Consider the following 26,216-nt stretch of genomic DNA (forward strand, 5'->3'; position numbering starts at 1 on the left):
CAATCTCGGGCACCTGCTTCCTTGCCTCAGTCTGATCAGAGGAAGCCAAGCTACCCCTTCCAAAAGGAAAAGAGATCTGTCCCCAGTAGTTTTGTCTGAACAGGAATCTGATTACTCTGATGCATTTGAATAATAAAGACATGTAACCCCTCTCTGCTTATGAGTATTCTGATGCAGAGGATTCCATTCCTTCAGCCTCTCCACCCGAGGACTTTTCCTTTGAGAAAACCCTTCATACCTTAAGGGAGCATTTTCAGTGGAAATGTCAGGGCTACCCTCAGTCTAAAAAGAGACTCAGAGAATTGTTGGATCTTCCACAACACAGACCCCTGGCCATTCCCCCAGTCGTGGATGTTGTCAACGATGTTTTCCTGGAATCCAGTTTGACTCTTGACACCCTCCCTCCCTCCTGCACCCAGAAAACCTGACAGGTATTAGAGTCCTTGACTCTCAAAAATTTATTTTCAAAAACCCTACTGCTGACCCTGAGGTAATTTCTCAAGGGCCTAAAGGAATTAAAGCACCCTCTGCTAAGAATTCCACCCCCTCAGATAGGGATTTCCAAGCACTAGACAGATAGCAAGAGTAGCAGATGTGTATACTTTTTTACACTATCAGTGCACTAAATTGCCAGATCCATATGCTAAAATTTCAGCAACATTTCATGGAACTCCTGAAACAAAAAGTGTCTTCCTTCCTTAGGTGATGCCCTAGAAGTTTCTTGCAGGGCAGCAGTCACCGGTTCTGTCCTTAGAAGACATGCATGGCTTAAGGAACAGTCCTTGCCGACCATGTTAAATCAAAATTATTGGATGCGCCCTTGCACAAAGACAACTTATTTGGCCAAGGTTCAGCAGGTATTGCCCCTCCAAGCACTGGTCCTTTCCTGCTCCCACCAGGTCAGTTCAGCCCAGACCCGGGGAAGCAGACCCCCCCCCCCCCCCCCACGGACAGCAGACACTGGGAATGCAGAGATCTAAATAGTGGAATTCCTCCATTTCAAAGCCAGGGAATTGTAAGCCACCCCCTCATGGTAAGAACTCACAATTACGCTCCTCTCCCACACCCTCCCTCTGCCCACAAGCACCCTGGGGGGAAAACTGTCCTTTCATGGAAGCACCTGGGCCAGCATTACCAGCGACCACTGGGTACTCAACATAGTGTCCCAGGGATACAAATTTTCTTTCCACACTCTTCTAACCCCAAAAGGGTTCCCAGAGCTACCTCCACACCAGTGGACATAGGCAAAAAAGCAAGTTCTTACCCTACTCTGTATGAGGGCAAATAGAGCACGCTCCTGCAGAATATATAGGCCAAGGTTTCTACTCCAGACTATTTCTGGTACCCAAAAAAGAGGGCACCTGGCACCCCATCTTCGATCTATCCATTCTAAACACCTTCCTGGTGATACCAAAATTCAAATGCTCACCCTCCAGCAACTGCTACCCTTGCTCTCCAAGGATGCTTAGCTAGCCACTCTAGACCTAAAAGAGGCCTACCTCCACATCCGTATCAGTGAATCATGTAGGATATATCTACATTTCAGGGCAGGATCCCTGAACTTTTAGTTCTCTGCACTTCCCTTTGGCTTATCTACTGCTCCCAGAGTTTTCACAAAATGTCTGGCTCCCGCAATTGCTTTTAGCAGTCAAAGGTAGATCCAAATGTACCCATACTTAGACTGCCTATTTCAGGCAGACAGTCAGGAAAAGCTGCTCAAGCACCTGGCCTTTGTAAAGTCCCTACTGACCTCCCTAGGGTACACTGTCAGTGAAAAAAAATCCAAACTAGTACCCACCCAAAGGATTGTATTCCTGGGAGCAAGTCTGGACACAGCATCCCAGATGGCATTCCTTACACCAGGAAAGCAAACTTACCTGACAGCCTACTTCTCTCAACTAGCCACCAGACACCAGTTATCTGCAAGGAAAATCCTGCAAGCTCTGGGGTTCATGGCATCTTGCACTCGACTCATTTCATATGCCAGATTGCATATAAGGAAACTTTAGTGCTACCTATAAAGCATTTGGTGTCAACACTCTTAAGCCCTGGAAACTGTTATACCAATGATACCTTGACTAAGGAAAGATTTTCTTTGGTGGGCAGCAGCATCCTCCCACAACAAGGAACTACCTTTTTCACCACCACCCCCGCCACCCAGACCCTCACCACAGACGCATCAGACTATGCTTGGAGTGCACAACTGGATGGCAGGTGCATACAGGGCCAGTAGACCCCACATCAAATCCATCTGCATGTCAACCAGAAAGAGATGTTAGCTGTCCAGCATGCATTGACAGCTTTCAGGCACCTTCTCTCCCCGGGGGCTCTCGATCAAAACAGACAACACCACTGTGATGTGGTATATCAACAAGCAGGAAGGGACTCACCCCTACCCTCTATGCAGGCTGGCCATGACCCTTTGCACACAGGCTCTGCCATGCAACTTCATCTGTTAGCACAATTCCTGCCAGGTTTTCTAAACTCTCTGGCAGACCACTTAAGCAGAAATCTTCTGGAACCACACGAGTGGCAGCTAGACAAAAGAACCTTCACCCTAATAACTCAGAAATAGGGCACCCCGAAGGTCGACCTCTTTGCCTCCCACACCAACCATCAGCTCAGCAAGTCCTGCACCAGGGAGCATCACTGCATGGCTTGGAATGTGGATGCCCTATCCTTCCCTTGGGTCAATCTTATCAGTCTGTGCATTACCTCCACTACCTCATCACCAGGGTACTGCTCAAAATAAGGGAGGAAAAACCAAGGACAATTCTTATTGCCCCTGACTGGTCTCGCCAGCAGTGTTGCCCACTGCTGCGCAGCTTGTCCCCACTGCCACCATGGCATCTCAGTCAGACCCCAATCCTCCTTACCCAGAGGGGAAGGAGAATTCATGCACCCCCAATTGCAGACCCTCAATTTGGCAGCCTGGCTTTATTCCCTGACCACTGATCAATCTGCAAACCACAGTAAACAGGTTCTAGATACGCGAGGCCAGACGCCCTTGCACTAGAAAGTCTTATGCTGACAAATGGAAAAGGTTCTGCACCTGGATTCAGGCTAAGGGAGCTGATATGGCACAGCCCTCCCTACCCCTCATCCTCAATTACCTAGCTGACCTGCTACACCGTGGTCTCTCTTTTTCTTGTATTAAAATTCATGTCTCTGCTATTTCTGCTCATTTCTACACTGAGCAGCTTTTTTTCTCTCACCCTCTGATCAAGCAATTCCTAAGAGGGGCTAGCAACTTGAGGCCACCCAGAAGAGCACCCACCCCAGCTTGGGACCTTAACTTTGTGTTGGGAAAGCTCACCCTACCACCCCTTGAACCAGCATCTTCAGCAGAGTTAAAATTTCTCACCTGGAAGACCGCTTTTCTTCTGGCCATCACTTCAGCCAGAAGAATCTCCAAAACTACAAGCACTCATGGCTGTGGAGCCCTTCATCATCTTTCATGCTGACAGGGTTTCCCTCAGGACTAACCCATTCTTCATGCCCAAAGTGGTGTCCAATGTGGCTCTCAACAAATCCATTCATTTGCCCACCTTTTTCCCTAACCCACAAAACCAGAGGTCCAGGATCCTCCACTCTCTAGATGTGCACAGACAGCTCAGATTCTATCTAGACAGGACTAAATCATTCAGAAAGTCTGATCAATTACTGGTTAGCTTTGCTGCAAGGGCAGAGGGCAAAGCCATCTCCAAACAAAATTTCCATATGGATAGCACACTACATCCATTTCTGTTGCAAGCAACACGGAAAAACTTTCCCTAAGGGGGTCAGGACTCACTCCACCAGAGCAGCCTCCACCTCTACAGTCTTCCTCAAAGGAGTTCCCCACCAGGGATTTCCTGGAGGCTGCCACCTGGACATCTGTTCACACTTTCCCCAAGCATTACCACCTGCCTGTATTCTCCAAATCCAGGGCACGCTTTGCCACTGCAGTCTTGCAGGGCATCCTAGCCAGCCCCTAGTCTCCTTGACTGCCTCCATCCTTTACCTCAACTTTGGGAATCAACCCAAATGTGATGACAGCAACAATGAAACACGAAGAACATAGTACAGTTGTGTACACTTACCATAAATGTAGCTGTTCGAGTATATTCACTGTTATAATCCTGGTTTCCCTCTTTCCATCCCCCTCTTCTTTCTTTCTGTCTCCTTACAAGGAATATTTTGGTATTTACTTTCTACTGGTGAGGTTCTTCCACCATAATGTGGCTCCTACTTGGGGGCTCCTGACATGGCAAGAAAAACTGATGTAATGGCGTCGGCTGCTTTACTTTATACTACTGATGACCTGACTTTAGTCCTGAAGCGACAGCAACCAACGCAGAAATACTAAGCCTCTGGTATTTGGGCCGGCCAAGGGCTACCCTGGCAAGGATAACCCAAATGTGATGACTGCAGCAATGAATACACTCTAACAGCTACATTTATGGCAAATGTACATGTTCTTCGTGTTACTGTTGCAGTCATTACATTTGGGTAATCTGCTGGCAGGTTGCCCTCAGTCGGCCTGAATAACAAAGTCTTGGGTCTTGCGTCAGTTGCTGTCTCCTCTTCCATGACGTCAGGGGTATAAAACATGCAGCTTATGCCATTTTAATCCGTCTTTCTTGCTGTGCGGTGCCCAAAGCAGAAGCAGTTCGCAAGTGCCGGTCGGCCGACTCCTGAAATTTTCGTTTTCGAGTTTCAGAACCAAAGTCTTCAAACTAAAGCTAAGTACGCCGTTGGGGAAACTTTTTATTGCTCCTTACCGATGTCAGTAAAAGTTAATTGTATTACTTGTGAGAAGCAAACACCTCATAAGGATTTTCATTTGTACTGTATTCCTTGCCTAGACCTTGATCACAACGTGCCTTGCTGTCTGTTTTTTGCTAAATTTAATCAACGCACTATTACGTGTCTGTATATTTTTGCTTCTAAATACTTTGGTTCGAGATTTAAGTATCCTGAAATGTCGTCTGTTAGCGATCAGACTACCGGAATTCACAAAAAAACACAAGGAAAAAGACAGAAGCAGACCATCGAGGTCCAAAACCAACAACGAAGCTTCTCTTAAGCCAGTCGACTGTTCGCCAGTACTCAGTGAGGCGCTTTCACAGCCCCTGATGCCTGCTACTTTTGAGTCGCAGGCCTCTACCGAGACCCATTTGGAGTCCGGTATGCCGTGAGATTGTCCAAGTATTGAACCCGCAGATGTCTCTCCCTTGGGTGGGTCCGGAGTCGCTGAGCAGGCACTGGCTTCTGAGGGTGTTTTCAGGCCTCAACATTTGTATATTAAACTGACGCCATCATCAAAAACAAGGCCAAAACCTTCTATGTCTAAAAAAATGGCGCATGAGCCACTTGCTCAGGCCCCTATGCCTAAAAAACAAATGATCAAAATGGCTGAAGATTTAATTACCTTGATCAGGGGTTCCCAACCCCCCCCCCCCCCCCAGCTAAGAGGCCTATACAAGGCACTGATTATGAATCTTCAGATCAGGTTTCCATTTCTTCTGATTCCTCTTACCAATATTACAGGGTTCCTGACTCCCATAAATTTCTTTTCAAAAATCCTGCTGCTGATCCTAAAACTATTTCTCAGGGTCCCAAAGGTGTTAAGGCTTCTACAGCCAAAAAAATCCTACCCCTTGGCGCTGGATAGATGGGGTAAGAAGGTTTATAATTCTGCAGCCCCTGACAATCGGGGCTTTAAACTGCCAATTTCATATGCTTAAATATCAACAGCATGTTATGGGCTTACTGAAACAGAAAATGATGATTTCTGATTGTGTGGAAAATAGAGTTACAGGATTTATTGCATTCAGCAGAACAGGTTGGAAAGCATACTTTGTAATGGGGTTTTGATTCCTTGGAGGCCTCTTGCAGGGCTGCCGTTACTGCATCTGTGATAAGAAGGCATGCTTGGCTCAAGGAGCAAAATCTGCCTGATCATGTTGAAGCTAAATTGTTGGATGCTCCTTTACAGCAGGACAGTCTGTTCGGTAATAAGGCAGAAGAGGTTTTAAAAAAGATGGAAGACAAAGCTAAATCTATGCAAACTGTAAAATATTTCTTCCAAGTGCAGCCACCCAGGTTCAGTAGGCACTGGACTACTAAGAATTGGTCCTTTCCAGTGTCCAACAGAGCCTCTCAGTCCAAACCCAGACACTCCAAAAACTCCAGGTTCCTGTCACAAGGATTTTACAGGACAACACAATGGGGTGCCTCCACCCCCAAATCAGGAGGTAGCAAAGCACCACCCTACAGTAAACAGTCTCAGTGACTTTCCTCTGCCATCTCCAAGCACTGACCTTTTGCCAGCCTATTTGGGGGGAAAACTAGCACTTCATGCTCAAAATTGTCATCTAATTACCCAGGACAAGTGGGTCTTAAATATAGTACCCCAGGGGTACAGATTTAATTTCCACACTTCGCCAATTCTAAACGGGTGGCCAGATCTGCCACCAAATCAGTGGGCAGAGGCACAGAATCAAGTCATGTCCCTCATGGATATGGGGGTTATTCAACCTATACTAGAAATGGAAAAAGGACAAGGGTTTTATTCAAAACTTTTCCTGGTACCCAGAAAAGACAAATCAAGGCTTCCAATTTTGGACTTATCCATTCTAAATACTTTCCTGGACATTCCAAAATTCAAAATGCTGACTCTACAACAGCTACTGTCTATGCTAGGCAAGAATGCCTGGTTGGTAACTCTAGACTTAAAAGAGGCATACCTGCATATCCCAATCAGGGAATCTGGCAGAGGATACCTCTGCTTCAAAGCAGGCTATTTGCATTACCAGTTCTCTGCACTGCCCTTTGGCTTATCTACTGTGCCCAGGGTCTTCACAAAGTGCCTGGCGGCAGTAATTGCATTTTGCAGACAAACATTCAAATTTATCCATATTTGGACGATTGTCTCATTCAGGCAGAGGACAAGGACATTCTTCTTCAGCATCTGGCATTTGTAAAAAGGCTTCTAACATGTCTAGATACTTCAAACAAGTGGCAACAAAAACCCAGCTATCTGCAAGGCAGATTCTGCAGGCTTTGGGGTTCATGGCATCCTGCATTCTACTAATTCCATATGCTAGACTGCATATGAGCAAACTTCAATGGTGCCTAAAAAGCTTATGGGGTCAACATTGTCACGGCCTGGAAACAATGATTCCTCTCATTCCCTGCCTGCAACAGGAGTTTTTTTTTTTGTGGGCAGAGGCATGTCACCAAAACAAGGGACTCATTCATTCTACCCCCTGCCACCCAAACCCTGACTACAGACACATCAGACTGTGTGTGGGGCCCATCTGGCAGGGAGATGGATTCAGGGCGAATGGAGCCCAAATCAAATGCATCTACATATCAACCAGAAAGGAACGCTAGCTGTACAGAATGCTCTGACAGCCTTCAAGGACTTCCTTCATCCAGGACAACTACTGATAAAGACGGACAACACCACGGTTATGCGGTACATAAACAAGCAGGGGGGGTACCCACTCCTACCCCATTTGCAGACTAGCCATGGCCTTGTGGAACACAGCCTTGACTTAACCAAATACATCTTCAAGCTCAGTTCCTGCCAGGAAAGCAAGATACTCTGGCAGACAATGTAAGCAGAAATCTTATGGACCCACACGAATGGAAACTGGATCCACAAATCTTCAGCATGTTAACACAGAAATGGGGGAGCCCAGACATAGATCTATTTGCCTCTCCCGAAAACTATCATTTGGACAAATTCTACACAAGAACTCATCACAAAAAAGCTTGGAAAGTGGATGCTCTATCCTTCAGTTGGAAAAAAATATCAGTCTATGCCTTTCCCCCTCTGCCTCTACTCTCCAAGGTCTTGCTAAAAGTCTGACAGGAAAAAACAAAAATGATTCTGATTGCTCCTGACTGGCCTCGCTAACACTGGTACCTGCTTCTAAGGACCTTCCTCCGTGGTACTTGCCTCAAACACCTCATCTATTGTCTCAGCAGAACTATCACATTCTGCACATTCCTCTCCAAACTCTGAATCTTGCAGCATGGCTAATCAACTAATTTCACCAATCACATCTCTCAGTAAACCTGTGATGGATGTCATTTTGGAGGCTAGAAGGCCTAGTACTAGAAAATCTTATGCTGATAAATGGAAGAGATTCTGTGCTTGAAACCAAGCACAAGGAATAGACACAGCAAAGCCCGATATTCCTCAGAATTTGCAATATTTAACTGAGATGCTTCACAAGGGCCTATCTTTTTCTTCAGTAAAAATCCATGCCTCTGCCATCTCGGCTCATTACAACACAGAGCCTGCTGTCTTTTCTCATCCCCTGCTAAAGCAGTACCTCAGAGGGGCCAAAAATTTAAGGCCTCCCAGGAGAGCACCGACTCCTGCATGGGACTTCAATTTTGTGCTGGAAAAACTGACCCTACCTCCTTTTGAACCAGCTGCTACTGCGGATGTAAAATTTCTTTCTTGGAAGACGGCCTTTCTTTTAGCAGTCACTTCAGCTAGAAGGGTTTCAGAACTACAGGCTCTCATGGCAGTGGAGGCTTTCATTATCTTTTACCGGGACAGGGTGGCCCTCGGGACCAGTCCTTCTTTTATGCCGAAGGTGGTATCCAGTGTGGCTATTAACCAAGACCATTCACCTGCTAACTTTATTCCCAAATCCGCAGAACAAGGGGGAGCGAATTCTGCATTCATTGGATGTACACAGACAACTAAGATTCTACTTAAACAGGACAAAATCTCTAAGAAAGTCTGAGCAACTGCTGGTGGCATTTGCTGCAGGAACAGAGGGGAAGGCTATATTAAAGCAGACTATTTTAAAATAAATAAGCCATTGTATTAGTTTCTGCTACTTGCACCATGGTAGACCTGTGCCCAAGGGGATCAGATCCCTTTCCACCAGGGCTGCTTCTACTTCTGCAGCCTTTCTCAGAGGGCTTCCTACCAGAGACATTGTAGAAGCTGCTACTTGGAGCTCAGTTCATACATTCACAAAGCATTACCATTTACCTTTCTTTTCTAAATCCAGGGCTAGCTTTGCTACTGCAGTCCTGTAGGGCCTTATAGCTGCTTCTAATGCTGTTTAATTCCATCCTCCCATCCATAGCTTTGGGATTCTACCCAAATATAATGACTGCAACAGTGAAACACAAAGAACATAGTACAGTTGTGTACACTTATCATAAATGTAGATGTTCGAGTGTATTCATTGTTGCAGTCCTGGTTACCCACCCGCCAGCCCCCTTTCTTCTCTCTCATTTATACCTTTTCTTTTCTTCACTGTGCTCAAAAGCCTTTGTGTTGTATTTGCTTTTAGTTGAAGTTGAATTTTGTGTGTTCTAAAGTGTGTGTGTGTGTGTGTGTGTGTGTGTGTGTGTGTGTGTGTGTGTGTGTGTGTGTATATCTACACATACATACACAGACATATATATATATATATATAAATATGTATATATACATACACACACACACACATATATATATATATATATATATATATATATATATATATATATAATATTTGCTCCCCATTTGGGGGGCACCTGACATATGGGGCAAGAAAAACTGATTTAAAATGGCGTCGGCTGCATGTTTTATACCCCTGACGACAGGGAAGAGGAGACAGCAACCGACGCAAGACCCGAGATTTTATTCAGGCCGACTGAGGGCAACCTGCCAGCAGATTACCCAAATGTAATGACTGCAACAGTGAATACACTCGGAACATCTACATTTATGGTAAGTGTACACAACTGTACTTTTTCTTCCTACTTCGGTTTCAACTGCCTGCCTGACCTGATTGGCTCTGCCTGTGTTGGAACACAGCTCACAGAGCCCAAGTATGTGTGTTGGATCCAATGGTCGACTCAAATGTTTTTGCGCCGTTGCTTCCCCTCAGAGCCTCGGCGTTTGATAGCTAGGCTCAGACTCCCCCCTCAGAGTTGAGGGGTTGGTCAGACTGGGATTGTCTGCTGCAAGAGTCACTGCTGTGTAGGGATTGTCCTCTGTCTCTCCAGGTCTCTTCTGCCTTCGAGGTGATGGAGGGTTTTCTCCCAGCTGAGAATAGCTTTGACTTTCCCGTCCTCAAATCCATGTCCTGCTGTTTCTCTGGATCTTGTGTCTGAGCCTTCACATCCTCTATCTCGAGGCCGGCCAGCCCAGAAGAGCTTCCAAAACAGTTCCTCCTATCGATCTCCCTTTCTTTTTTGATACCTCCCCAGAACATCCCACTGAGGAGATTCCTTGTAAGAGGCACCTGGATTCCCCACAGAAATCCCTCACAGAGGACAGACTGTGAAGGGGAAGGGTTCCCTAGATCTCCACCAGAAGATGTCTCATTTGGAGACATCCTAGATATCCTTTGCCAGAAAGGTTGTTGGTCTACCCAAAACACTTCCCAGGAGGAATCATTGTTTTGGAAACATGCTAGTCTTGGCCCATCTACATCTTGGGTTACCCCTCTGCAGATGAGCTTATAGATCACGTCTCCTGCAGGGTGTGGAAGGAACTGGACTTTGTGAAATCTATCCTGACATGACCAGATAAAAAATTTAGTGCACAGACAGACAACACTGGATGAAAGGAGTTCCTATAGATGTCATGGTTGTTGCAGCAACCACAAAAAAGGAGCTAGTGGAACAGAGCTCCACTGTCCATCCCCCTAACGGGAGTATAGGGCTTTGGATAGGTTTGGGAAGCGGGTCTGTGTTGGTGACTTTCATATTGATATCGCTGAATTACCTGGCACACTTCATCAGACTACAGAGGGACTTAATAAAGGAACTGGGTCCATGTCTGCAGAGGAACAGAAATATTTTTCCTTGAGAATGGTCACCCTGCAGTCCATCTTGAGTGCGTCCATGAGGTTAATCTCACAGTCAACAGCGGGTACCTCAGGGGTGGCTAGTTCAGGCATAGCCATAAGGAGATGTGCCTGTATGTCGCTATATGATTTTGTGGAACCTTTCAAAGTGTCATTCATCAATGCTTCCTTTGGATCATCATTGTTAGGCCTAACAATGAAAGAGACTCCCAGAGTGAAGAGGACGGAAAGACCTCATCTGCTAATGGAGTTTGCTTTTCTATCCATCCGAGACCTTTTTCTAGGAGCCAGTGTGGTGTTAAGAAAATGGATTTCAAGAAGTCTCAATGTCCTTTCCAGGAGTCGCACAGATTTTTCCCCCTCAGAAGCAGAGAGGGAAGCTATTGTAATGGTAGATGCTGCCTGCGCTGAAGAGGTGGTCCACAGAATCAAGGATCTCTCTTTTCTCAGACAGGTCGTACTATTTGCTTCTGAAAGATTACTACACTGTCCCTCTCTGGAGGCAGTCTGGGGGGTGGGGGGGGGGGCTATCCTTGCACAAAGACGCCTGGCTAGGCTTCACAAGCTACCTTTGGGTGCAAAATGATCATATCCTGAGGATACCTCGTTCCCTTTCTACAACTTCCAGTAAAAGAAAAGAAAATTGCCCTCTATGTTCCACCCAGTCGGAGGGAGCTAGCAGCTCAAGAAATTGCAAAGTTGCTTGAATAAAAGTCATCCAGAAGGTCCCACCAGACAAAACAGGATCTGGAATTTACTTAAGGTTATTTTTAATGCCAAAACAGATGAGACCCATCTGAACCAAATTATAAGGAACTCCAAATTCTGAATGCTCATGGTCCAGTTCATTCTACCTCCTACTGAGTAGGATGACTGGATGTGCTCAATCAACCTTCAAGATGTGTACTATCACGTCAGAATGAACAGATGCTCTCAAAGGTATCTTCACTTTCAGCTGGGAGGCAGTCATTACCAGTTCAGATTCCTGGCCGTTGGTCTCAACACAGCTCCCAAGATGTTCACCAAATGTATGGCAATGGTAGCAGCTCACCTGAGACTGCTTGGATTCAGAGTATTTTCTTATTTGACAACTGGCTCCTGGAATGCACCAGCAAGGCATCCACGTGTTTAGACCCAGACCACGACGTTCCCCCCGTTGCCGGTTCTGTGCCCTCTTTAATACAAGAACCATTCGCTGTAGAGCTCTTTTTGTAGAGAGTTATTTTCTTGTTCCATCTTCTCATTCCGATATGGCGTCCGTCAGCCATCCATCCGTGGACATTCTTAAAAATCGCAGAGATAAAGGCCACACAAGGCTAAGCCTTCCGACGATGCTACCGTCGATGCAGGTCGTCACTTCTCCGGAATTCAGTGAGGTGCTTTCTCAGCCCCTGATGCCCGATTAGATACCTGCACAGATATCTACCGAAAACCCTTTCGGAGTCCGGTATGCCTCAGAAATCTTACTCTGCCTCTGAGTCTTTGGCTGTGTCTGCCTCGGTTGTGTCCTGAGCCGTGACGCAGGCACCGGCTTCCAAGGAGGACTTTTGCACTACCGAATCTAGACAAAAAAAGACGTCTTCTCATATGACTACCATTTCTCTCAGAACGACAGATTCTTTCAGGCCTAGAAGCCAGGCCACTCCTAGAAAATCTGCTTCTAGCCACCATCTTTCTCCTGCTCCTCCACCCCAAGCATAAATGCTTAAAATGGCGGTGGATCTCCTCTCCCTTATCCGGGGTAGTTAGGCTACAACTTCTAAAAGGATAAAGCACCCTTCTCCACTAATTATGTCAGAAGAAGATTCTGAAGAATCTGACTATTCAGATTTTGAAGAGGAATGCCTACCTCTGACTGCTTATGAGGATTCGGATGCAGAGGAATCCATCCCTTCTGCCTCCCCTCCAGAAGACCTTTCCTTGGTGGAAACCTTTCACTCCCTCAGGGAACATTTCCAGTGGGAATCTCAGAACTTCCCCCAGTCTAAGAAAAGACTTTAGAGAGTTTCTGTACCTGCCCCAACACAGACTCCTGGCCATCCCCCGAAGTGGTGGATGATGTTTTCCATGAGTCCAGCTTAGACCCTGACGCCCTCCCACCTGTTCCCAGTAAACCTAATAGGTATTAGAGTACTGGATTCCCACAAATACCTTTATAGAAATCCTGCTGCAGACCCAGAGGTCATTACACAAGGACCTAAAGGAGCCATGTCTAGTTCTGCCAAATATCCTACTACTTCTGACGACGACTCCAGAGCTCTGGACAGATGGGGTAAAAAAAGTATATACCTCTGCAACGTTAACTATCCGAGCACTTAATTGTCAATTCCATATGTTAAAAATGTCAGCAACATACTTTGGAACAAATAAAACCAGATTTCTACCTTTCCTGACTGTGTCAATTCAAAAGAGTTAGTAGATTTACTGCACTCTGCTTGTCAAGTGCCAAAGCGCTCATTACACTGTGGATATAACACCCTAGAAACCTCTGGCAGGGCAGCAGTGACATGAACTGTCATTAGGAGACATGCATGGCTGAAGGAACAACCTCTCCCTGATTGTCAAGTCTAAACTTATTGATGCACCCTTGGATAAGGAGCGCTTGTTTAGAGTAAAAGCAGAAATGGTGCTTAAAAAGATGGAAGACAAAGCAAAATCTATGCAAACCCTAAAAGATTTCTTTCAGGTTCAGTGGGAACTTCCCCTCTAAGCACTGGTCCTTCCCTGCACCTAGCAGACAGGGCCAAGGTAATGGATCACTTCTGCCCCAAAGGCAGGGAATTCTAAGCCACCCTTCTATGGCAAAAACTCACAATGACCCCCCCCCTGCCCTCCCGTCACTCACCAAAAACTAGGAGGAAGGCTCACCTTCTTCAAAGAAAATTGGCTTTCTTGTAACAAAGGACCAATGGGTCTTAAAGATCATTTTTCAGGGATACAGATTCACTTTCCACGCACTGCCAGTTCCAAGAGGGTACCCAGATTTGCCTCCAAATCAGTGGGAGATGCATTGAAACAGGTCAAAACTCTCATATCCCAGGGGGCAGTAGAGCCTGTACCCTCAGATCAGACAGGCAAAGACTTTTATTCCAGACTATTCCTTCTTCCCAGAAAAGAGGGCACTTGACGCCCCATCCTGGATCTATTTATTCTGTACACCTCCCCGGTGGTCCCCAGATTCAGAATGCTAACTTTGCAGCAGCTGCTGCCTGTGCTAATGAAAAATGTGTGGCTAGTGGCCCTAGACCTAAAGGATTCCGACCTCCACATTCGCATAAGGGAATCCTGCAGGAAATTCCTGCACTTCACAGCGCATTCAGTTCTCTGCGCTGCCTTTTGGCTTATCTGCTGCACCCAGAGTATTCACCAAATGCTTAGCCCTGACCATAGCATTTTGCAGACAGAGAAATATACAGATTTACCCTTACCTGGACGACTGCCTCATTCAGGTAGTGTGCAAACAAAAGCTGCTCCAGGACCTTCTCTTAGTCAAATCCCTACTAACTTCCCTAGGGTTCACTGTCAATGAGAAGAAATTGAAGCAAACTCCCACCAGGAAATAATTTTCTTGGGAGCTCTGCTAGGCACAGCATCCCAAATGGCCTATTCCTATCCACAGAAAAGCAGAACTTCCTGCCCCTCTACTTTACCCAGCTGGCTTCCAGATGTCACCTCACCGCGAGGAAGTTCCTGCAACCCCTGGGATACATGGCATCTTGCATCCTTCTAATTCCTCTGGCCAGGCTTCACATGAGAAAACTTCAGTAGTATTTAAAGAACCTTTGGTGCCAGCACTCTATCTCTAGAGAGCTCTCTCCCTCTGATTCCATATACAAGAGCCAAGTTTCTCTGGTGGGCAGAGGCCTGTGCCAAGAATAAGGGTCTTCCCTTCATCCTCCACCCTACCGGCCAGACCATCACCATTGACGCCTCAGACATTGCTTGGGGCGCTCACCTAGCTGGCAAAGTGCACCCAGGGTCTTTGGGATGCCCAGCACCTTCACTTAAACATCAATCGGAAAGACATGATGGCAGTACAAAAGGCTCTGACATCCTTCAAACCCTGTCTCGGGCCAGGGGTCCTCCTTATAAAAACAGACAACACCACAGTATTGTGGTATATCAACAAACATGGCGGGACCCAATCTTACCCTCTGTGCAGACTAGCCCATGAGCCTCTGGCTGACAGCCGCCTCCATGGGTTTACACGTAATTGCCCAATACCTACCAGGGGTCAACAACACCCTGGCAGACCACTTAAGCAGAAACTTACTGGACCCCCACGAATGGCAGCTCCACAAAGAAATCTTTCTGCATATCACTCAGGAGTGGGGTACTCCAGAGGTGGATGTTTCACACCTCAACCACCAGCTGCAAAAATTCTGTACCAGGGAGTATCATCTCTTAGCGTGGAAGGTGGATGCCTTGACCTTCCCCTGGAAATCACTCTTTGTGTACGCATTCCCTCCTCTGCCTCTCATTCCCAATGTACTGATCAAAATAAGGGAGGAGAGACCAAAGGCTGTCCTCATTGCTTCAGATTGACCCAGACAGCATTGGTACCCCTTACTGTGCAGCAAGACCTTACAGCCTCTCAAGCAGCTTCCCTTGATCTCAGACCTCTTGACCCAGGTGAGGGGAGAGATACTCCACCCAGACTTGCAGACTCAGTCTTTCAGCATGGCTTATACCTTAAAAGCTAACAAGGAGTCCATGTTAAGCAAACAGGTCCTAGACATTATTACAGAGGGCAGAAGGCCCAGCACCAGAAAATCTTACATAGGGAAATGGAAATGATTCTGCTCCTGGAGCCACTCCAGAAGGGCCAGTACTACGCATCCTTCCATCCATCTTATCTTGGATTACCTAGCTGAATTGCTCAAAAGTGGCGCCTCCTTCTCTTCTATTAAAATCCATGCCTCAGCCATTTCAGCCCATTACAATTCAGACCTACCCCTCTTCTTTCATCCTTTGATTAAGCAATTCCTCAGAGGGGCTTCTAATATCAGACCTCCCAGAAGGTCTCACAATGCCAGCCTGGGACCTTAATTATGTTTTAGAAAAACTAACCTTGCCTCCTTTCGAATCTGCTGCTTCAACAGAATTGAAATGCCTCTCCTGGAAGACTGCCTTTCTGCTAGCTAGCACCTCAGCCAGAAGGGTTTCAGAACTTCAGGCACTCATGACTGTTGAGCCCTTCATCATTTTCCATGCAGACAGGGTCTCCCTGAGGACTAACATCTCTTCTATGCCCAAGGTGGTATCTGATGTGACCCTCAACCAGGTCATACACTTACCCACCTTCTTTCCCAACCCTCAAAACAAGGGGGAAAGAATTCTGGACTTGCTAGACGTGCACAGATAACTCTGATACTATCTGAATCGTGCTAAACCCTTCAGGAAAAACAGACCAGCTGCTCGTCAGCTTTATCCCAGGGGTAGAGTGGAAGCCCATTTCCAAGCAAACCATTTCCAAATGGATATCACACTGTATCCATTTCTGCTACAGACTACATGGGAACCCCCCCCCCCCAAGTCTATTTGTACCCATTCCACTAGGGCAGCCTCTACTTCCACAGCCTTTCTCAGAGGAGTCCCCACCAGGGAAATCTTGGAAGCTGCCACTTGGACCTCTGTCCATACCTTTACAAAGCATTACCACCTACCTCTTTATCCTAAGTCTAATGCAGGGTTTGCCTCTGCAGTTCTGCAGGGCTTGCTGACCCATGCCTAGGGCTCTAACCTATCCTTCCACCCTTCTCCTCAGCTTTGGGAATCCTTCCATAGTTGACTGCAACAGTGAAACAGAAGAACATAGTACAGTGGTGTACACTTGGCATAAATGTAGATGTTAAAGTGTATTCACTGTTGCAGTCCTGGTTTCCCTTCCTCCATCCCCCTTATATCTTCTTCCCCCAGTGGCTTGTAGCCACCAGTACCACTTTGCCTTATTTCCTTGTGCTTTGGACGAGTTAGGGCAAGAAAAACTGATGTAATGAAGTTGGCTGCCTTGCTTTATATCACTGATGACTTGACATCAGACTACAGGCGGCTGCAGCCGACACAGAAAAACATTGACTCTGGTATTCGGGACGGCCAAGGGCTAACCACAGCAGGTATAACCCACAGGTGATGACTGCAACAGTGAATACACTCGAACATCTACATTTATGGTAAGTGTACACAACTGTACTTTATGGTGAATACATAACTTTTTTCTTTTTCTTAGTAAAGACCTTTTCTGTTCTTCGTCTGAGAAAGTCACATGACCTAAAAACTTCTACATACAAATCCATAAGGATGCACTTAAGCAACCCAAACTGATTCTTTTCTCTCACCTGTCTCTTCTTGCTGGTACCACTATTTATATTTTCTGTTTATTTTTAAGGTATGTTGCGACGTTGGGATGACAGCCAAAAATACTTGTCTGATAACCCAGACTTGGTGTGCGAGGAGACTGCCAACTACTTGGTCATCTGGTGCATTGATCTGGAAGTGGAGGAGGTACAGTAGAACATAAAAGTTACTTTTTTGCAGCAGCAAATGAAATTAAATAGCATTGTAACAGGGCGCTATAAATTATGTAAAACATACAATCTTCAGTGAAGTCATTATGGTCCATGGCACATTCAAGGTAATGAAGATCTCTTGAAAAGCAATGTTGTAGGGACTTATGCATTTTGTCTTGCAACTGCTGCAGGCTGATTGTTCAGCATTTGTCTTTTGAAGACTGTATTTACCAGTTTCCTCAGGGAATATAAAATGGAGCAGCTTCATTAACCAGATTTTCAGACAATGAAAATGGGTGTCATTCATATACCCTGTATTAAAATGAGAATTATAGGACATCCACTGGAACAAACCACGGCTAAATAAACAATTTCCTCGTAGTTGATAAATCTTCTAAAACAAATCCAGTATCACCAAGACAGTGTTGTATAAAACAAACACTTTTAATATGAAAGTGTTTGTTTTATAGAATGCTGTCTTGGTGGTGATAGTGGCATATTCTTTTTCAGCCAGTGTCAGGATGAAAGAGATGAAAAATAGTACCACAAGGAATTGAAAAGAATAGACAAGGGCAGGGAATGCCGTCTATTTTAAATGTGGATGTATTTTTCCTCACTTATTGTGGTGCATGGGAATAATTTCTTCACCACAGTTTCAACCTATGTTGTGCAGAAAATCGTCCAGGGTTCATCACAAGAAATTACAGTCTTGCTGGTATCCCCTGCATTTCTGCATGCATATTTCTGTGCAGCCACCCTCTTTTGAAAGAAATCTGCTGTAGCACTGGCTGTCTTGTTCTTTTACTCATACTGGCTCCCACTTCCAATATCTGTCAATATAGTCAAATTGGAAGCTGTCATCCATTGCTTCGCCTGGCCTTCTCCAGCTGTCAGTGATGCAGATGCTGTCTCCTTTTCATTTGGTTCAACATTTCATGGTGTAGTGTCAGGTCTTCTGTTGACATTAGCAGCTAGATAACCAGGTCATGTTAGGTCTACTGTCAACACTCCCCTGGTGTCAGTCCCACCTTCCTTCTGTTCATTAGTGTCTTGCTCTGCATGTAGCTTCATGTAAGTGATTGGATAACACTTTTATCAGTCTTTAATGGCTTCCTTTTCTTTTCTTAATGACTTTAAGCATAACATTTTTTTCATTCCATTTGGGATCTATACACAGCATCCCTGAGTGCCTCACAGTGCATGCTTGAACCAGAAGCCCATTAACTGGGACCAAAACCTCAAGGCTGTCTGAACCAAGTAATGCTGAGTTCCTTGACCAAGACTGTTATTGTTTTGGCTTGGTTTGCTTTGGCAGCCCCCTCCCCCACAATATGCCCTTACCAGAAGGATATAAAGGAGAAATATGATATCCAGTTAGAAGCCAAAGAGCCATCTTGGATCAAGTGCCAAGTGAAGAACAACCATAAGAAATCAATGGGTTTTACTCCACCTTTATTGGCCCTTGGAAAAGTGGTTTTTGAAGGTCAGTCTTAGATTTGTTGAAGCCGAATTCCTCATGACTCCAGAGTTCACCTGCCTCTCCTCATTCTCCAAGCCTTCTTCCATTGGTGTTAGAATTACATTGGATGTGAAAGAATCCTACTGCCACATATTTATAGCCAAAGTAGGCAGGCAGTTCCCTTACAGCACCCCCCCCCCTCACTTCACCCAGAGTAATTACAGAATACATGACTACAGTAATTACCTTCTGCAGAATATTAAGGACTCATGTATTTCTCTCTACTTGGACAACTGCCCTGGCAGAGACTTATGAAGCTGTGCAGTTTATTTCATGCTGTCTGACTTTTGGACTTCATCTGAACCTTTCAAACTTACAGGTCTTGCCCTGATAGCAATTCTCATTTTTTGGATCATGGTTGGACACTGATTCAGAAGTCTGTTTTGCACTATGAAAAAGTGACTTTTCTGAACCAGTAGGTAAAATTAATATTGCAGCTACATCACATCGCAGCAATGGAGTTTCTGAGGACATTGGAATATGTGGCCCACACTACCTTGATGATACAGCTTGGCAGAAAGATGGCGTCAGCTTGCACATCCTCTAGACTTCCTGTACCTCTTTTACCTGTTGTCAAAATGAGTTCTCATTGTGGATGCAAATGAACATAAACCTGGGAGTGCCATTCATATTGGGAATATACACCCTGGAACTAGCCACAGACTCATTGGACACAGCCTAGGGGATAGAATCAAGGTTCTGAAGGTCTGTGGGACTTTGGTGGTGGCAGAAGAAAAAAAAAACTGTGTGAGGGAAACAAGTTTGGAAACGTATAGTTTTGCTCATAGTTGGGCTGATGTTTGTAATTGTGTTCTACATCACAAAGCGTCCGGGGACACATTCCTACTGCATATGCAGACTAACCGTAGATGCATGGGTTTTGACCCACGAGCCAGTTAGACTATCCTATATCCCACCATGAGCAGAACAGAAGCTTATCTTTTTGTATAGATGTTGGGGATATTTTTCTGGACCTTGTCTACAGTTGAAGTGTGCCAAAACATTTTTGCTTCATTAAAACACAGACCATTTCAAAAATGTTGAAGGGGGCACAATCCGAGGGCCCATCAGCAAATGCCTTGTCCATCAGCTGAAAGATCTGTTTCTACATGTCTTTCCTCGGAGGAAAAAGTTTCTGTGGGTAAAATGAAAGGTAGTGTAGGACAATCCAGAATGCTACTGATGGCTCTCTTTGGCCAAGGCAGTACTGATTCTCCATCCTAATGAGCATGTTAAGGGTAGAACTTTTCATGATGTTCATCGTGTTACCCTGCTGCAGTCATCACACTTGGGTAATCTTGTTGTCAGGCAGTCCCGCAGTCGGCCTGAATTCCAAAGTCTTGGTCTGATGTCGGTCGCTGTTGCCTCTTCCCTGACGTCAGTGCGCCAGGGGTATATATAATGCATCCAACGCCATTTTCTTCAGTTTTTCTTGCCACGCGGTGCCCGATGCAGAAGCAGTTCGCAAGTGCCGGTCGGCCGGCTCCTGAGATTTTTGAAGTCGAATTTCAGATCCGAAGTCTTCAGTAAAGCTAAGTACCCTGTTGGGGAAACTTTTCTTGCCTCAGACCGATGTCAGAAAAAGTTAACAATTGCATTTCTTGTGGGAAGCAAATACCTCATAAGGATTTTCATTCTTACTGTATACCTTGCCTAGGCCCAGACCACGACGTCACTGGTTGTTGCTTTTGTGCTAGGTTCAATAAGCGTACTATAAAAAGACGCTTTGATTTTGCACAACACGACTTCGGTAGAAAATTTAGCTACACAATGCCGTCGGAGCAACCGACTACCGCCGTGCACAAAAAACGCAAGGATAAGGATAGGCAGCCTAGACCCAAGCCGGACTCCGAGGCCTCGGCTGGGCCGGTCTCCGGTTCACCGGTTTTCAGTGAGGCTCCTACGCAGCCCCTGGCTACCGCAGATTTGGAACCTGAGACCGCTTCGGAGCCTTTGGCGGAGAGTTCTAGGCCGACGCAGCCATTTTCTTTAGCCCCTACCGACGACACTGCAGAAAGAGATGTCGGTGCTGCAGAAACACCTTCGGTTTCTGAAGGTGTCTTCAGACTGACGGCGCCACCATAAAACGTATCCTAAGCTTAAGACTCCTACTATACCAAAAAAGACTGCACTTCAGTCTCCAGTTGAAGGCTCTATCTAAGAAACAGATGCTTAAAATGGCTGAAGATTTGATCTCTTTAATCAGGGGTTCCCAACCACCCCCCCCCCCGACAAAAGGCCTAGACAAGAGGAAGATTATGCCTCCTCTGACCAAGTGTCTATTTCCTCAGGCTCCTCTGAGGACCAAGATTACTCTTTCCCCCTTATGAAGATTCTGATGCTGAGGATTCCATTCCCTCAGCTTCTCCCCCTGAAGACTACTCCTTTGAGGAAACTTTACACACTATGAGGGAATATTTTCACTGGGAAGGTCAGGACTACTCTGACTCAAAGAAAAGGCTCAGAGAGTTTTTTTTACTCCCCCAGCACAGACCTCTTGCTTATCCCCCCAGTTTTAGACATTGTGGATGATGTTTACTTAGAATCTAGTTTGAATCCAGATTCTCTGCCTCTTGCTCCAGCCAAACCAGACAGATATAGAGTGCCTGACTCCCACAAATTCCTTTATAAAAGCCCTGTTGCTGATCCAGAGACAATCTCCCAGGGTCCCTAAGGGGCTAAGGCTTCTATGGCGAAAAATCCTGTACCCTCTGAAAGGGACTCCAGAGCACTAGACAGGTGGAGGGGGGGAAGGTTTACACCTCAACCACTCTAGCTATGAGAGTACTAAATTGTCAATTTCACATGCTAAAATACCAGCAATTTCTGATGTCTCAATTAAGACAAAAAATTAGCACACTCCCTCAACAGTCAGAATTGAAAGAAATGCAGGATATGTTGCATGCAGCTGAACAGGTGGGCAAACATACTTTACAATGTGGATTTGATTCTTTGGAGGCTTCCTGCAGAGCAGCTGTTACTGGGTCTGTTATACATAGGCATGCTTGGTTAAAGGAATAAACTCTGCCTGATCATGTTAAAGCAAAGCTTCTAGATGCTCCCTTACAGCAGGATGTCCTATTTGGAGTTAAAGCAGAAGTTTTAAAGAAAATGGAGAATAAGGCAAAATCTATGCAGACGGTTAAAGATTTTCTACAGGTACAGCCCCCTCGCTTCAGCAGAAATTGGCCAGCAAAAAATTGGTCCATTCCAGCTACTGACAGACCACAGAGGGGTAAATACAGATGTCCAAGAGGCAGAGGACAACCACAAGCCCACTACAAACCTCGACAATGGGGTACTGCAACACAGAAGGGAGGAGAAGACAGGCTCCAAACTACTAGAAGGCAAACTCAATGACTTAAACCTCGTATGGCCAAGCAAGACTCTCTTGGCAGCTCCCTTGGGAGGAAAATTAGCACTTTTTTCAGACAACTGGCACATCGTCACAAAGGACAAATGAGTCCTAGACATAATTTCACAAGGATACAGATTCCATTTCCACACCTTGCCAATGAAAAGAGGAATGACAAACCTGCCACAAAATCAATGGGCAGAGGCACAAAAACAAATTACAGCTCTCATGGACATGAGAGCCATTCAACTGGTACCTACACGGGAGCAAGTCCAAGGATTTTACTCAAGACTCTTTCTAGTCCCCAGAAAGGACAATGCCTGGAGACCAATTCTGGACCTTTCAATTCTAAACACCTTCTTACAAGTACCCAAATTCAAGATGCTAACACTACAGCAGCTTCTTCCCATGTTGGGCAAGAAAGCATGGCTAGTAACATTGGACCTCAAGGAGGCATACCTGCATGTCCCTATCAGACAAAGTTGCAGAAGATACCTCCATTTCATTGCAGGTTCAACCCATTACCAATTCTCTGCACTGCCCTTTGGCTTATCCACTGCACCCAGGGTCTTCACAAAATGCCTGGCACCAGTAATTGCATACTGCAGACAAAGAGGAATTCAAATATACCCATAGCTGGACGACTGCCTCATCCAAGCAGAAAGCAAGGACATCCTCTTACAACATCTGGCTTTTGTAAAACATCTTCTAAGTTGCCTGAGGTACACAGTAAACGAAAAGAAATCAAAACTAGTACCCTCACAAAATATGACATTCCTGGGTGCCAGCTTGAATACAATGGCCCAGAAGGCTTATCTGACACCAGACAAACAACTACAACTGACTCAATATTTCAAAACAATGGCAACAAAGACCCAACTCCCTGCAAGAAAAATTCTGCAGGCCTTGGGCTTCATGGCATCTTGCATACTACTAATACCATTTGCAAAGCTGCATATGAGGAAATTACAGTGGTACCTAAAAAGCGTATGGTCTCAACACAGCCACAGCTTGGACACAATATCTCTCATTCCCTGCCTTCAACAAGAGTTTCTATGGTGGTCACAGGCATGTCACCTCAACAAGGGTCAGCCTTTCACCTTGCCCCCAGCCAGGCAAACTATGACAACAGATGCATCGGACTACGCCTGGGGGGCGCACATGGCAGGACAGTGCGTTCAAGGCATATGGACTGCAGATCAAAGGAATCTGCACATCAATCAAAAAGAGATGCTAACTGTACAGAATGCTCTGACAGCCTTCAAGAACCTCTTACATCCAGGACAACTTACAATAAGGACGGACAACACCACAGTAATGTGGTACATAAACAAGGGGGTACACACTCCTACCCTCTATGCAGGCAAGCAATGACCTTGTGGAACACAGCACTGGCTTACCAAGTTCAGCTACAAGCTCAATTCCTGCCAGGAAAAAAGAACACATTGGCAGACGACCTCAGCAGAAACATCATGGATCCCCACGAGTGGAAACTGAATCCACAGGTATTTGCAATGATAACTCAAAAATGGGGCCTCCCAGACATAGTTTTCAGATAACAAAATTTTGTACAAGGACACTTCACCATCAAGCTTCATTCAGTTGGAAAAACCTGACAGTATATGCCTTCCCTCCATTGTCTCTTCTCTCAAAAGTGCTTCTGAAAGTCAGAAAGGAGAGACCACGACTGATACTCATAGCCCCAGACTGGCCACGCCAGCACTGGTACCCACTATTAAGGAATATGGCCCAGGGTCCACCTTGGATTTTACCACAAATTGCCCATTTGCTCACACAGCAAAACAATCGGATTCTACACAGCCAGCTCAAAACCTTAAATTTGGCTGCATGGCAAATCACCTAAGCATCCAGCCAGCTCCTCTTCAAGCAGTTATGGATGTTATTCTGGAAGCTAGGAGGCCCAGCACCAGGAAGGCCTACTCAGACAAATGGAAAAGGTTTTGCACCTGGAACCAAGCTAAAGGCCAAAATACCCTTCAGCCTCACATTCTACAGTATTTAACTGAGATGTTGCACAAAGTACTTTCTTTTTCATCCATTAAAATCCACGCATCAGCTATTTCAGCCCACTACAACACGGATCCACCCTTATTTTCACATCCACTTCTAAGGCAGTTCCTCAGAGGGGCAAAAAAACATTAGGCCTCCCAGGAGAGCACCTACACCAACCTGGGACCTCAACTTTGTCCTGGAAAAACTTATGCTACCTCCTTTTGAACCAGCTTTCTCTGCTGATCTAAAGTTTATATCATGGAAGACTGCCCTGCTGCTAGCAATAACTTCAGCCAGAAGAGTCTCAGAGCTTCAGGCACTAATGGCAGTGGAACCTTTCCTCATTTTCCATCAAGACAGCGTTTCTCTGCGAGCTAATCCTTCCTTCATGCCTAAGATGGTATTCAGTGTGGCTTTAAATCAAACCATCCACTTACCCACCTTCTTTCCAAATCCACAGAACAAAGGAGAAAGACTCCTGCATTCCTTGGACATTCACAGGCAACGTCGTTACTACTTGGATAAAACTAAGGTTTTCAGAAAATCTGACCAGCTCTTTGTATCCTATGCTGCAACTTTGCAAGGGAAGGCTATATCAAAACAGACCATTTCCAAATGGATAGGACATTGCATTCGTTTTTGCTATACCCATCATGGAAAACCAGTTCCTGATACCATAAGGCCCCACTCTACCAGGGCAGCAGCTACATCTACAGCCTTCCTCAGGAGGGTGCCAACCAAGGATATTTTGGTAGCTGCAACTTGGAGTTCAGTACACACCTTCACCAAACACTACCACTCACCACTTTACTCTAAGACTAGAGCTGGCTTCGCCTCTGCAGGGCCTTCTAGCCTCCTCTAACCCTCTTTGACTCCTCCTCCCATCCTTAACTTTGGGATTCTACTCAATTGTGATGACGGCAGCAGGGTAACACGATGAACATAGTACAGTTTTGTACCTACCATAAATGTAGATGTTCGAATGTACACCCTGCTGCAGTCCAGGTTACCCTCCCTCCATCCCCTCTGACCTAACTGACTAAATCTTTACAATACCTTTCTGATGTATTTGCTTATAGCTGGAGGGGGATGGTGTGTTGTGCTAAATTTCTTAGATTGGTACTAATTACTGACCACCTTTTTGGGGGCACCTGACATCTGGGGCAAGAAAAACTGAAGAAAATGGCATCTGATGCATTATATATACCCCTGGCGCACTGACGTCGGAAGAAGCGACAGCAACCGACGCCGGACCAAGACTTTGGAATTCAGGCCAACTGCGGGACCGCCTGACGACAAGGTAACCCAAGTGTGATGACTGCAGCAGGGTGTACACTCGAACATCTACATTTATAGTAGGTACAAAACTGTACTATATCCTGACTGAAATCACTGTTGCAGTATTAACATGTGGGTTTCATCCTCTGTTCAGCCAGGGCACTAAAGCTTTACCTTCCTGAGGGTGTACATTAGCAAGAACTCTGCTCGTATGCATTGTGGTGTATAGGTGGACATGTATGAGTATCCCCGACTATCTCGCTACAAGCCTGAATGTAGGTCATGCATCTGTTGGACTGATCTTTGGTTGTTGGTATTGTTGCTTTGCAGTACTGCATCCCAGATAAGTGCCCTGTTGGGGAACCTTCCTTTTTTATGTATTTTGATTGTATATCACTTATTAGATTCTAGCTAGGAGGGGTAACTGAGTGCCGTGGGCAGGTCCTGTACAAGGACTTGCACACCAAGTGTATTTTGTTAATGCCTGGAACACAACTACAAAACCTGCTCCATCTGCCAGTCATTTTCTCCTAAAACCCTCAGTTTGAGGCTTTCCTCACTTAACTGGTTTCTTGAAACTCTGCATCTAAAATGGCTGGCCCAGGCAAAAATGATGGACTCTCCGACTTCACCCTTCAGCTTAAGAGGAAACTTAAAAGACCCTGAGGTGACTCGCAGTCTTGCGTCTGAGTCTGAGGCATCCACTGAAGTTGCTTAACCTG

The 26,216-nt window shown here is 45.6% G+C and overlaps 1 protein-coding gene across 2 annotated transcripts in view; it reads left to right on the plus strand.

Moving 5' to 3' along the window:
- The window catches only part of CDC37 (cell division cycle 37, HSP90 cochaperone), a 935,136-nt gene that overhangs the window by 499,772 nt on the left and 409,148 nt on the right, over positions 1-26,216 (plus strand). For both annotated transcript variants that reach the window (XM_044084570.1, XM_044084571.1), the window contains exon 4: positions 17,209-17,324. In XM_044084570.1, the coding sequence (XP_043940505.1) occupies positions 17,209-17,324 (116 nt within the window). The remainder of the gene's footprint in view (positions 1-17,208; positions 17,325-26,216) is intronic.

Source organism: Protopterus annectens, chromosome 9.part0, assembly GCF_019279795.1.
Source record: "Protopterus annectens isolate FY-2018-M chromosome 9.part0, PAN1.0, whole genome shotgun sequence".
NCBI lineage: Eukaryota > Metazoa > Chordata > Ceratodontiformes > Protopteridae > Protopterus > Protopterus annectens.